Source organism: Phaethon aethereus (genome assembly GCF_964289735.1).
Source record: "Phaethon aethereus genome assembly, chromosome: 1".
NCBI lineage: Eukaryota > Metazoa > Chordata > Aves > Phaethontiformes > Phaethontidae > Phaethon > Phaethon aethereus.
The window spans coordinates 1,918,131-1,931,719 of NC_138575.1; the positions used below are offsets into that span (position 1 = coordinate 1,918,131).

Consider the following 13,589-nt stretch of genomic DNA (forward strand, 5'->3'; position numbering starts at 1 on the left):
GTTGAAGGCACTCACAGGCATCTGCAGCACAACCAAGGGATCAGGCCCAGCCAGCACGGGTTCATGAAAGGCAGGTCCTGTTTGACCGACCTGATCTCCTTCTATGACCAGGTGACCCGCCTAGTGGATGAGGGAAAGGCTGTGGATGTTGTCTGCCTGGACTTTAGTAAAGCCTTTGACCGCGTCTCCCACAGCATTCTCCTGGAGAAACTGGCGGCTTGTGGCTTGGACGGGTTTACTCTTTGCTGATTGAGGAACTGGCTGGATGGCCGAGCCCAGAGAGTTGTGGTGAACGGCGTTAAATCCGGCTGGCGGCCGGTCACAAGCGGTGTTCCCCAGGGCTTGGTTCTGGGGCCAGTCTTGTTCAATATCTTTACAGATGATCTGGATGAGGGGATCGAGTGCTCCCTCAGTAAGTTTGCAGATGACACCAAGCTGGGTGGGAGTGTTGATCTGCTGGAGGGTAGGAGGGCTCTGCAGAGGGATCTGGACAGGCTGGATCAATGGGCAGAGGCCAACTGGATGAGGTTTAATAAGGCCAAGTGCCGGGTCCTGCTCTTGGGTCACAACAACCCCATGCAATGCTCCAGGCTTGGGTAGGAGTGGCTGGAGAGCTGCCCGGCGGAAAAGGACCTGGGGGTGCTGCTTGACAGCCGGCTGAACATGAGCCGGCAGTGTGCCCAGGTGGCCAAGAAGGCCAACAGCATCCTGGCCTGGATCAGCAATGGTGTGGTCAGCAGGAACAGGGCAGGGATCGTGCCCCTGTACTCAGCACTGGTGAGGGCGCACCTCGAATCCTGTGTTCAGTTTTGGGCCCCTCACTCCAAGAAGGACATTGAGGTGCTGGAGCGTGTCCAGAGAAGGGCAACGGAGCTGGGGAGGGGTCTGGAGCACAAGTCTGATGAGGAGCAGCTGAGGGAACTGGGGTTGTTCAGTCTGGAGAAGAGGAGGCTGAGGGGAGACCTCATTGCTCTCCACAACTACCTGAAAGGGGGTTGTGGTGAAGTGGGTGTTGGTCTCTTCTCACAAGTAAATAATGATAGAACGAGAGGAAATGGCCTCAAGTTGCACCAGGGGAGGTTTAGACAAGGCAATAGAAAAAATTTCTTTACTGAGAGAGTGGTCAAATGTTGGAACAGGCTGCCCAGGGAGGTGATAGAGTCGCCATCACTGGAGGTGTTCAAAAAACGTGTAGACATGGCACTTGGGGACATGATTTAGTGGGCTTGGTGGTGTTGGGTTGATGGTTGGACTTGATGATCTTAAAAAAATAAACTTAATGATTCTGTGATTCTGTGAATCCTCACTAGGGCTGCCCCAGCATAAGGCTTTCTAGACAGTGGAGGGGCCATGATGGTGTCTGCCCATGTTGGAGGTCCAGGCCTGGCTGCAAGGGAGTGCAGATCCCAGACCTCTTGGAAGACAGCTTATTAGAGTTTATCATTCATGCTCTCCTCACACCAGACCTCACCAGGGTCTAGGGCATGCTACGGACCACTTGCTGCTCACCTGTGGCCCTGGTTCACCCTGTGGCCCTTGAGGCCCATCTGGTCCAGCGACTCCAGTCTTCCCAGGCCATCCCATTTGTCCTTTGAAGCCTCCCAAGCCAGGAACTCCCTTGGCTCCCTGAGAATCACCGACAGAGATCAGTTCAGAGCTTTTATCAAGCACAAATGATTTTAGGGATGGGCCAGTCAAACGCTACCCAAATACTTTCATGGCATTTGCAATAAGAGGAGAATCTTTACATTCTACTTTGCTGTTGTGGTATTTACAGGGCATCAGTAGGATGGTGGAGATCACTTCAGCTTTGTTCTCCACCTTCACTTGCCCAGAAGGCATCTCACTGCTTGGTGACAGGGATGTCCCCTTCTCTAGGATGATACCTAGATAATTTCTAATGCCCAACTCTGTACATCCTTTAGTCTGTAACCCTGGAAAAAACAGTGACTCCTGAGGAGGAAAAAGAGTTACCAAGAGCTGGCCTACAAATTTCATACTCATCTGCACTGTTGAACTTTCTCCTGGAGCTGCTGTGAACAGAAAAGGCTCCCATTAAACACAGCAGGAGGAAAGACCTCCCGTCAGACCAACACCCAACCTTTAGCAGTGGCTGAAAGCAGATGTTTGTGGGAGAGGAGAACAGGAGAGGAAGGGAGTGATATTACCCCAGAAATAATCCCCCAGCCTCCAACCATTCACAGCTCAGAGACCTAATGAGCCAGAGGTGGTGCTTGACAAGAGAAGAACCCTCAGTGTTTGATACAGGTGACCATCAGGGGATGAGGACCAGAAGAGTTGTTATCAATAAAAGCAGCAAATTCTTTAAGATCAGCTGGAGACCAGATAGTGGAGCTGAATGCAAGAAGGGCCTGAGGGGCTGGAAAATGCCAAAAGACTTGATGGAGGCTGCTGGGATTATTGTGTGTTTTTCTTTTTTTTTGAAACAGTTACTGTTTTAACTGAAACCCCATTTTTTTCTCTCCATGGAAAGGTACAAATTTTAGACTTGTTCTTTTAGGGAAGAAAATGAAAAATTAAGCAATGCAGAGTAGGAAGATCAGTGGGGAGTGATGGTGGGGACCCCACAGGGAGCTGAGCAGAGCCCACTCTAGCCCTCTCCAGAGCTTGGAGACCTCTCCCACTCCCACGGCCAACGTGCCCAGGAGGCAGCAGCATTATCTGCTTTTTCTGTCCTGCAGCATCCCAGGCACCCTTTACCCAAGGCATGTGGTGTTGAATAAACTCTGACAATTAATCCCACTTCAAGGGTTTGGATGGCTTTTCCTCGTACTAAGCAGACACCCTCCTGGGCTTTCATACATCGGCGGAGGGTGATTATGAGGAGACCTCCCTCTCCTGCCCTTTCCCACTGCAGTGCCAGCCTTAATGCTCCAGACAGTTGACATTTTCCCACTGGAAAGGGTACCTATGATGTAGAAAGTGTATAATTTTGTTAACTCAACCTGATGGATGTGGGATTTATTCTTTTATAAATGGCAGATTGATGCAGTCTGGCGAGTACTAACCTTTTCTCCTTTCTCCCCAGGAATCCCCGAGGCACCATCGTCTCCTGATGCTCCCTGTTCACCCTGGAGGGAGCCAAGATAAAATCATGGCCAATGCGGACTTGGCAAGGCTGCAATTTGCTGAATGAACCGTCTCTTCTTCAGATTACAATATCATTTACTGAGTGCAACCCAGCAGGGTCTCTCAGCCTGCACATCGGTGGTACTCAAGGAGACTGAAAAAAATTTCATTTAAAAGCTCCATTACTTGACACATGCACTAGCGCCTGTGGAGCATCAGGGCTGGGGTGGATGAACTGGGTCGAGTCTTGCACAGGTGGGTGAAGAGGTCCCTACCCCAGATATCCAAGCATCTTCACCCAGATCTGTGCTATCTTATAGGAATAGATTCAGAATAACCCCATTTGTGCCCTTGGAAAGAAAGAATCATGTTTCAGAGGTGGATTTGCAGCATCTGCAAAACTTTTATGAAACTTCTTACTTGTAGGCAGAGGCATAATTTAGATATTCACCTTTGGTCCATATGGTCCATCCAATCCTGGGATTCCTGGTTTTCCAGGACTGCCAGTTTCTCCCTGTGGATGAAAAAACAGTGTACGGGCTGTAAGCCCACACAACCCCTAAAACTTTGGGAAAACTGGCTCTGGAATGGCAAGGTAAGGGGTACTGAAGGGGGAACGTGATGACACTCCTGGTAAGAGAAAGACTAAGTATAGACAAAGTCCTATTTCAGACCAGTATAAATTTTAGACTGCCCTGACTCCAAGCCTACCTATGTGAAAGCAGGTGGGAAATTCACTGAACAGTAATTCATTTACCCAATAGGCCAGGCTGATGAAGGAAAATCTTAATAACAACAACAATAACAGCATATCCCATTGGCTCAGCTATCAATAGCTCCCTTACTTCTTATCAAGCTTTTTAAAACCCTTCATAAAAAGACAATTAAGGGTCATTTTCCCTCTTTATAGAGGAAGGACCAATGGTGCTGACAATCGGAGCGATGTGCCCAGCAGTAATTGCTAATTGAGTCCAGGCAGTTGCTAAGCCACTGACCAGGAGGGGATTTGGGCAGGGTCTGTTTTTTTTTTACCCCAGATTATCAGAAAGTTCCCTGGAAGCCTTAAAACCTCCCCATGCAGGGCTCCCTGCTCTGCATGGCCACCTCCCCCTGTGCTGCAGCCTGCAGACCTGTGCCACCGAGGGGGACTTCTCCTGCCAGAGTTAGGGTGGCTTCTTCATGCATGATGCTATCCTGGGGATGAGAGGGAAATGCTGCTGGAAATGGGGCAGCTAGAGCAGGATGGAAAGCTGGGCTGAGCTCACCTTGATGCCCTCAGCTCCGGGAGCACCGATGCGTCCTGGGAGCCCTCGTAAGCCCTGAGGATAAAGCAGATCATGGACATTGACGATAAGTCAAGGTGAGGGCAGGTGGGAAGAACGCTGTGTGTACACAGGGCTAGCCCTGATGTAGTGCTACAAACTCTTCCCTTGCCTGCAGCATCTTTCCCTATCAGTCCCACTATGGCCTGGAGCTTGAGCTCTCTTCTCTGTTTGTCCCAAACTTTATTTCACAGAATCATGGGGTGTTTCAGGTAGGAAGGGAATCCTGGAAGTCATCCTGTCCAACTCACCTGTCCAAGCAGGGCCACCTAAAGCTGGTTGATCAGGACCATGTCCAGACAGCTTTTTAATATCTCCACCAGGATGGAAATTTCATAGCCTCTCACCCATTTCCTACCTTTGTTCCTTTCTGCCCAATGTCGCCAGTGGTCCCAGGATCACCTTTCCCTCCCTACATAAAAAAACCAGACAAACATATCATGCACAGCCTGAAAGGTTAAGAATACAGCCCTGGTGATAGCATCACCTTGCATTTATATTGTACTTTTAACCACCAGAGGCTCCTTGAAAATTTGCAGATCGTGGTCAACTTGCTGCTAGAAATGCAGCCAGCGCTGGGGTGGGACAGGGAACGGCCTTGCAGAAGATGGGTGACTTCGAGAGGGCTGCTAGTGAAGTGGGACAAAATACTGTGATGAGTCGCTGCAGGGTCTGTAGCTTACGCTGGGCAATGTTTGGAGAATGACCCCTGAGGACCTGTGTCTTGGAGTGAATGTTACTGAGGTTTGGCAGCTAATGGAGTGGCAATAATCACAAAGACCTACACTGTGGAGATGTTAGATGGTCTCTCTCAGCTCTTGTGTTGGTCACTGCCTGTGGAAACTGAGACTGTCATTCAAAGACTGGATCCTTCAGGCACTACCTGAAGAGGAACCCGATTTAGAGGATGTTCATTAATTTCAGTGAGGTCTTCCTTTCCTGCTCCCTCCCAAAATTTCCTACTGTTGGGGTTTTTTTTCTCTCATGGGAAAACAAAAGAGAAAAACCACCAGCAGATTTCAGCTTGTTTCCGGGAAGTAAAATGAAGACATGTTCCCACCGAGCATCACTTTGGAGATGTGTTTTCAGTAATAAAGGGCCATATGGGGGAACTTATCTGGGGGCAAGGAAGGCATCCTGTTGTGACAGAGGACCAGCCCATCCCAGGAAAGCGAGGTTCATAAGGGCTTCAGCAAAGGATTGCTTTGTTCCCTGCTCCCTCCATCAGGCAGGTCAGCATCTAGGAGAACTGGACTTGGTACATGAAGGAACTTGAAATTTGGGCCTTGGTAAGTAACAAAGGAAAACTCATGATGAAAAACATGGGAAAACTTAGAAGTTGCTAGAGACATGGACACATTATCTGCTGGCATCCAGAGACTGGCACCTCCTAAAAATTGGGCTGGGATGTGCATTAGAGACTTCTCCAGGAGGTTTAGGAACCGATTTCATCTCTCTTTTGGAAAGACTCACCCTGAGCAAGAACCTGCCTCCAGTAATGAGGCACATAGGGTATGGGAGCAGAAATGAACTTAGGGCTGAGAAAGGCACAGAGCCTCTTTCTACCTGCCAAACAAACCATGTCCTTTCCCACTACTCACCGGCTTCCCCTTCTGCCCTTGAAGACCTCTGTCGCCTTTGGCCCCCTTGTTTCCATTCTTCCCATTGAGACCTGCCGCACCCTGCCAGAAAGAGGAGGAAAATGGATTTCTGTGTCAACTCTTGCAGGGAGGTGGCTGAGGACGGTCATCAGGATGGAAACTCAATAGTAGGAGCCTGGAATAGTAGAAGGTCAGAAGCTACCCTAATACTAGCACCGAGACCTGACTCTGGGATGTAGCACAGGTTCCTCATTGACTTGCAAGGCACTAGCAAATGCAACCTGTGAGTTGATTTATTTATGATTACAGCTCGGGAAATTGCAGTACATGGCAGCTAAAGAGTAGTCCTGGGCCACGAACACTGAGGTGGTGATGGCTGTTGTTGAAAATAGGAGCAAAGGTGTGAAGCGGGCAGCATCACACTGCGAGTGACTTAGAGGGATGCACACAACCCTGAGCACTGGGTCTGCAGCTTCAAATGCCGCCAGTGGAGGAAAGCAGTGCTGGGTGGTGAAATTTGGTTTAGTGAATAAGTGGATCCATGCATGGGATTGCTCACAGCTGCATTTCAGAGAAGATCTCCCATCTGGGGAGTTAAGAGCCAAAAGAGAGATCCTCATCCAGCTCAGACTTGTGGGCAATGCTGGACGGAGGTGGTCCCCCAAGATGACACCTTTTTGCCACACTTTGGAGGTTCTCAGCTTGCAGAGCCACTTTGCAGCTCAGCACGGGACATCGGAGCGACATCCGGCATCAGGGACAATTTGTGTGGGGTCTCCCACTGTTTCAATAGCAAACCAAGTTACTAGAAATGCCCTCCCTCCCCCCCTTTTTTTTTTTTACAAGGCTGCCACAGTCTACTCATACATTCTGGCCAATTTTGACTGCAGTTTTCAGAACCTGTATGTGAGATGAAATTGGATTTAGCCCCACTTGAGACACTGGTTGCACAGGGCTCAGCTCACTCAGAGGAGAATGAATTGGCTGTTTAAGCAGATCAAGAGATGAACAAGTGGCATTCTCTACTTGGAATTAATTTGCAGTAGGTTGTTGAAAGGAAACACATTTATCAAAAAAAAAAAATCAGCCACCAGATTTGTATGCCAAGCAGTCTCATCACCTCTCCAATTACTCCTCCTCTCAGTGATAAATGGACACTTCAAACACCATCACAGTGACAAGCAAACATCCCAGAGACACATGGGTGGGACAATGCTGTCCCTGATGATGGCTCAGACTGCAAGGACAGACCTGTTACCTTTTCATTCCCAGATATAAAAATTCAGTTCCTCCTCTGGGAAACATGTTGCTTCTTCAAATCCCTCCCCAAGCCTCAATATATTTTACGTTTCAGGGTAAGAGGAGCATTTGAGAGCTGACCAGGTGCTCCTCCAATGCTCTGCTGGTCACATCTGGATCAGTTAAAGTCCACGTTCCTCAAGCAGGAACGATCAGGCACAAACATCTCATGCAAGCTCTTTATTTACTAGTAACTATTTATTTATGCAATCAATATAAAGTTCCATCTGAGGCAGTAAATGGACCATAAAAAACCCCAGCTAACTAAAGTGTCTCTGTTTGCTAGGACAGATTGCTTGCCTGGAGGGTAATAAACCTTCTGGTTTGATGGTTAAATCTCACAAGCCCAGGATACCTTCAAGTGCCTGGCGTTTTTGAGATAGCTTTGAACTGGGTACAAATCCATCTGGCCAGGGATTTACACACCTGTATCCAAGGGGATGGGTTAAAAAGCTTATTCTTGAGCACTGCCTGATCCTGAAGGAACCTGACACTAGTTAGAGGTTTCCCAATTAGCTTTAGTATTTCTCTTAGTTGTCCCTAGTGTCTCCCGTGTCGTGTAGAGACCTTTCCTTGTTTTCCTGTGCTTCCCCACCTGCCTGTATCCAACTCTCATTTCTTATGTCTGCCTTGGATCATGAGACGCTTCTTGACTGCTCTTGACCTGAAAGGAGCCCTAATGGTTTTAGGAAGAGTTAAGCTCACAATATGAGCTGATAGGCAGAAAGGTATCTGGGTCTAAGCCATGCCTACTTGGTCCAAGGAAGTTTTTGACCTGGGCCTTATCTCACCATAGGTGGACTCCCATTCATCACGGGCTGAAGAGACTTTGTCGTATGGACTAGAAGGTTTATAATAAGGCTTGGACATGACAGCAGGTCTGTCCCTGCTTCAGCTTGCAGGGGGGTGGGAAGCAGGTCAGAGAGGTGATGCTTTTCAAGGCCAACTGCACCCAGGGCAAGAAAAAGATGGAATAGGAGGAAAAAAAAGAGAGGAAGAGGAAAACGTTTGAGCACTAGGCAAGGGAAAGAAGCTGAATGGAAATTTATTCCCTCAGATTTACATTCTGCATTCTGACAGGCAAATAAAGGCTGGGCAGTAAGAGCTATAAAATGGCAGTTTAAAGGCAATTACTGGTGGAGTACTGGAAATGGCTCTTGCTATTTGGTTCTGTTATTGAAGTGTTGCTGGAACAGGCTTCATTTAACTGCAAAGATACCAGGTACCACGAAGGCACGGCAATGAAGAGGTTTAGTCATAAATCCTGAGCACTGGCTGTGACGCAAAGACCCCTTAGATCAGCCAAGGATCTGTGCTTCCAGGCACAAATTCCCATGAAACTTTGGGCTGGAGCCAGGGAGGAGCCTGCCTTGTCTCCAGGCTTATCATTTACACCCAGACGAATGAGCTGTGGAATTGATTGTGTCATTCTGGGGAAGTGTGAAACCCATTGGCAGAAACGTTGCCCCAACAGCAAGCCCCAAAAATGGTCAATCTGTTTGAAGACATACATCAAAGGTCTAATGCATTTCCAAACCATGGTGTAGGCTGCAACCTCTTCTAAAATGTTACCCACCTCCTGGGCTTCAGTGCTCGGTATTTGATGATATATATGAAGTAGCTGGGAGTCTCAACCTCAGAGTTTTGTTTGTGTTTTTATCCCTTCCCTGCTGTGTCTTTTCTCTAGACTGTCCTGCCCACAATTATTTTCTGTAGTCCTGAGCATCCTCCCCAAAAAATCCCTTCTTGGTGTGGGAGCTGCCACTGGTCCTCACATCCATAATGAGCATTCGTTCTCAGGCACTACATCTCAGAGATGGGTCAGCCTGACACCCTACTGCAAAGCTTCCAAGGTATCCTGGGCAGAGCTTTCCACCTGTGGTCAGACCTGGCTGACTATCTTCCCTTTGACCAGTCTGGTCAAAGAGGTGTCATGGAGAGACCTCCCAGGGCAAGAACTTCTTAGGACATGGCTTTTTCCACTCTGAGTCACCAGGGGCATCTCTTGTCAAACCCAGGGCAGACTTCGACACCCCACCTTTCCTATCCTCTGGCTTGAAATGGTCCACTGTTCAGCAAGCAGGAGAACTGGGATGCCATATAGGTTCACCTAAGCCCTCATGCAGCTGATGGAAGGAGTTAGGTCAGTACCTCTTCAGAGTTGCCTACCCACCACTCTTATCTATATCAAGACCTCTTATGCTCTTAATACCTATAGTAAAGTCAAATTCCTGCTTATAACCATGCCTGTGCCTACCATACTCTGGGTTATAGGGACGTAATTATCACTTAGTTTTCAGACCCTGCAGAGTGCTCTCTGGTTTTGATTGTAGCACTGTGCTGTGTCATGGTGGCAAAAGAGTGTCCTTTAGACTTCCTTCGGCCTTCCTGGAATGGCCATATTTAGCATCTGATTGTCCTAGTGTTAACCAAAATCCCCTGACTTGCTTTCACTTCTTGCTTTGTCTTCAGGTGTAGGCTTTGCTTTCATGCCTTGTGAACTCCATCACTCCCAATGATCAGTGTGGACCAAAAAGTCCTGGATTCCTCCCATCCTTCCTCTCATTCACAAGCTGATAGCTCTGCTCCAACACAGGCTTTGGCAGATGTAGTCTGGCAAGCGTTGCCGAACAAAGCCTGTCAGAAATGATTCAGAGAGCAAATAAGAAGGTCCAGGGATCTGGTGGGTCTCCCACCTTCCAGGCAAGTTGAAGCAGGGAATAAGGACATGGCTGTGCAGATGGTGTCACCACAAAGTCCCTGGCTTCTTCAGTGATAGGGCAAGGATCCACAGACTGCTGGCCAACTACAGAGACAAGCTCACAAGAGGAGGTGAGGAACACCTCTGAGTTCCAACTTGTACACCTGGTGAGGAGGATTGCCAACCAGGATGGAGAGGGCCAAGGAACACTGGTAATTGTAGACCCTGGAATCCCAAAATAGGGTGTAATGGCAAGAGAGGGAGAAAGAGGTATTCATAATAGAGCTTTAGGAAGAATAATGGGTTAATTTGCCAGTATATTGGTACACAAAACATAGGAAATAAAGAATCACAGAATCACAGAATCACTAGGTTGGAAAGGACCTTCAAGATCATCAAGTCCAACCATTAATCCAGCGCCACCATGTTCCCTAAACCATGTCTTGAAGTGCCACATCCACACGTTTTTTGAACACTTCCAGAGATGGTGACTCCACCACCTCCCTGGGCAGCCTGTTCCAATGCCTGACCACCCTCTCAGTGAAGAAGTTTTTCCTAATATCCAATCTAAACCTCCCCTGGCCTAACTTGAGGCCATTTCCTCTTGTCCTATCACTAGTTACTTGGGAGAAGAGGCCAACACCCACCTCACCTTTCAGGTAGTTGTAGAGAGCGATAAGGTCTCCCCTCAGCCTCCTCTTCTCCAGACTAAACACCCCCAGTTCCCTCAGCCTCTCCTCATCAGACTTGTGCTCCAGACCCCTCACCAGCTCCCTTGCCCTTCTCTGGACACGCTCCAGCACCTCAGAATCCTTCTTGTAGTGAGGGGCCCAAAACTGAACACAGTGTTCAAGCTGCGGCCTCACTGCAAGAGGTGAAGACGAGCTGGAAGCCTTAATACATGATCAGGATTACAACTTAATAGGCATAACACAGACTGCAATATTAATATAAAAGGGAGCAGCATGGCAGGAATATCGATGTAAAAGAGCGCAGTGCTTTTAGAAAAGAGGAAAAAGGAGTAGGGGGTGTCTTGAATATCAAGAATGCACTCATTTGACTTGAGGCCCACTTGTAAAGTCAACTAGATTCAATTAAACTCTCTGGGTATTGATTGCAGGGAGAAGACACAAATGCTGTCGCTTGGTTGGGAACTCCTACAGATCACCAACTCAAAGAGTAAATGGATGAGGGTTTTACAACTGGTTAAATTACTCAGCATGAATTCAGCAGGACTGAAAGGGATCAGCAAATTTTTGCAATGAGTTGGTGGCAATTTGTGGATATGAAAGACGGAATTAGAGGGAGCTGAAGGAAAATGAGAAGCACTAGCCATTACCTTTGCACAGGACAGATGTGGTACAGGTAGACTGGACCAACTAGTGTCTGTCTTCAAGAAAAAGGGAGAAGAGGACTTAGGGAATGATACACGAGACAGCCTAGCCTACCACACCAGAATAACTTGGGGAAAAAATAATCAAGGTATGTGTTAGCACTTAGAAGATAAGACTTGGGTTTGTGAAGAACAAGTCACATCAGGATGTTGCATCCTAACACAGGTGTCTGAAATAGATGATGTGAATCATGCTCTAAGAGTACCCTAAAGCTGCCAACAAAACAAGTCTGAGCATGGATCTCTCAGATGTAGAAAGTGAACATGGCAGACATCTAACCTGAGGTCAGATGAATTTCACCCAGGATGTCATATATCACGGCCAACACGGCCCCAGCTCTGATCCGACTTTTGCAATTTTAGAAATTTAATGAAGGACCAAAACAGGGCTCTGTTATCTCAGTCTAGCTCCGAGCACAGCACAGATAGCATTAACCTGCAGCAGCAGCATCCCTAAATGTTTTTTCTAAGAAGGATTACTTAGCTTTCCTCAAATATTGATTGACAAGATACCGATTGCTGATAGTTAATTGTATTATGTGCTGATCCCTGCGGGCGCCAGCAGAAAAAAGCACGTCTTCCAACCATGACCGGATGGTTGCTGGCCAGGATGGTGGAGTCCAGCTGTGCTTCCTTTGCACTCAGCAGCCTCAGAAAACATCTTTGCTCTTCTGCACTACTACTGGTTGTCACCTGTGGATTCAGGTGTTCACTACAAAGCAATTCCAAAAATGCACTCGATCCAATGCCTACGTGCGGTGATCCCAGATGATGAGGTCTTACAGCACGTTACGGCCTCATCACTTTGCTCAGAAGATTGTTTACAATTAGGTAGGGGTTGAAATACTTAATTGAATGAGGACCTTTTTCTTAGTGAGCAATTACCAGTCTGGATTATGGGCTTGTAAATAGTTACACAGCTGTGACTTGTAGTCAGTAGGCAGCGCTAAATGGCTATGGGGCCTCCACAGCAACAGAGAGTTGCTGAGAGTCACCCACTCACACACAAAGAGGCATAACTGGGGAACAGGTTAAGAAAATACTGATATTTCTTATTGCAATAAAACAATTGAACATGCTCGTATTTCCTTGACCTGAGAAAAATTCCCGGTCTCCTTTTGGTGTTCCCTCCCCTCCTATTCCTTCCTTTCCCAGATGAAATCAGCCGGGACTTTTTTCACTTTGGACAACATTGGAGACCATTTTTTCACTTGGGGTTTCTTCCAGGTGAAACGGTGAAGTTCAAAGGCAAGTAAACACTTTTGCAAACCAAAATTACTTTACTTCCCCCCACCAATTGCAATTTGTGAGGAAACAAGGTGAACTCAGAGATTATCCAGGTCCTCCAGCATAACTGTTTTCCTCTGGCCAGCAACATGCACCCACTGAGCACTGAGAACAGCCACTTGTAGTCCAGTCTCTTAAGGATATATACATTTCTCATGGGATATACAACCTATAGTCACAATTCCTAAGCCACTTGAACAAGAAACGTCATCTGTTCATGCCTGCCAATGCCCCCAATAGACTAACAGCATTAAAAATAATAAATAAATGCATATTTCATGCATTTCTTGATGCAAAATGCAACATCCTATTAATACATACCTCTGGCTGTGGTCTCCCCTGCCCACGGATGGTTTTCCAGCAAAGCCTCTTTGAACGTGGGCTTTGTAGAGCAACACCAAGCCAGCATCGCCTTATCCCACCCCGTGACCCACGCCCATGGCTGTGGGGAGAGGACTAGCAGTGCAAGCCTGGCTCCACGCCCAAGACTCGCAAAGGCAGAGAAACATGCTCCAACTTACAGCAGAGCCTGGCAAGCCTGGTTCTCCTGGCTCCCCCTGCAAGGAAAACAGTGATGAGTTACCATGGGGAAGAGCTGCATTCCCTCTGGAAATGGAGATTGCTGTAGGTATCTCCTACAGCTGTTGGAAAAGGGGACAAGGGGACCTTTGAGGACCCCTCTGTGGCAGCAGTTGGAGGGGGCAGGTAGGCTCCTCCAACCATCTCATTTGGACAACTGAATGCAACCCTACATCTCCTTTGACTGTAACTGGAGCTTAAACTGCAGTTCACACCTCATGCCTAAATATTGATGTTTCACCAAGTCATTATTGACTATTTTAGCCCAAGAAAGATGCCAGAGCCCTCTGTTACTTTACAAAATGGGAGAAATCTTT

General features: G+C 47.6%; 1 protein-coding gene across 1 annotated transcript in view; it reads right to left on the reverse strand.

Moving 5' to 3' along the window:
- The window catches only part of LOC309416284 (uncharacterized protein), a gene marked incomplete at both ends in the record, with an annotated part of 107,006 nt that overhangs the window by 13,889 nt on the left and 79,528 nt on the right, over positions 1-13,589 (reverse strand). Inside the window, 7 exons of the mRNA XM_082013841.1 lie at positions 1,510-1,626; positions 3,030-3,092; positions 3,542-3,604; positions 4,356-4,409; positions 4,771-4,824; positions 6,014-6,094; positions 13,215-13,250. Coding sequence (XP_081869967.1) covers positions 1,510-1,626; positions 3,030-3,092; positions 3,542-3,604; positions 4,356-4,409; positions 4,771-4,824; positions 6,014-6,094; positions 13,215-13,250 — 468 coding nt within the window. The remainder of the gene's footprint in view (positions 1-1,509; positions 1,627-3,029; positions 3,093-3,541; positions 3,605-4,355; positions 4,410-4,770; positions 4,825-6,013; positions 6,095-13,214; positions 13,251-13,589) is intronic.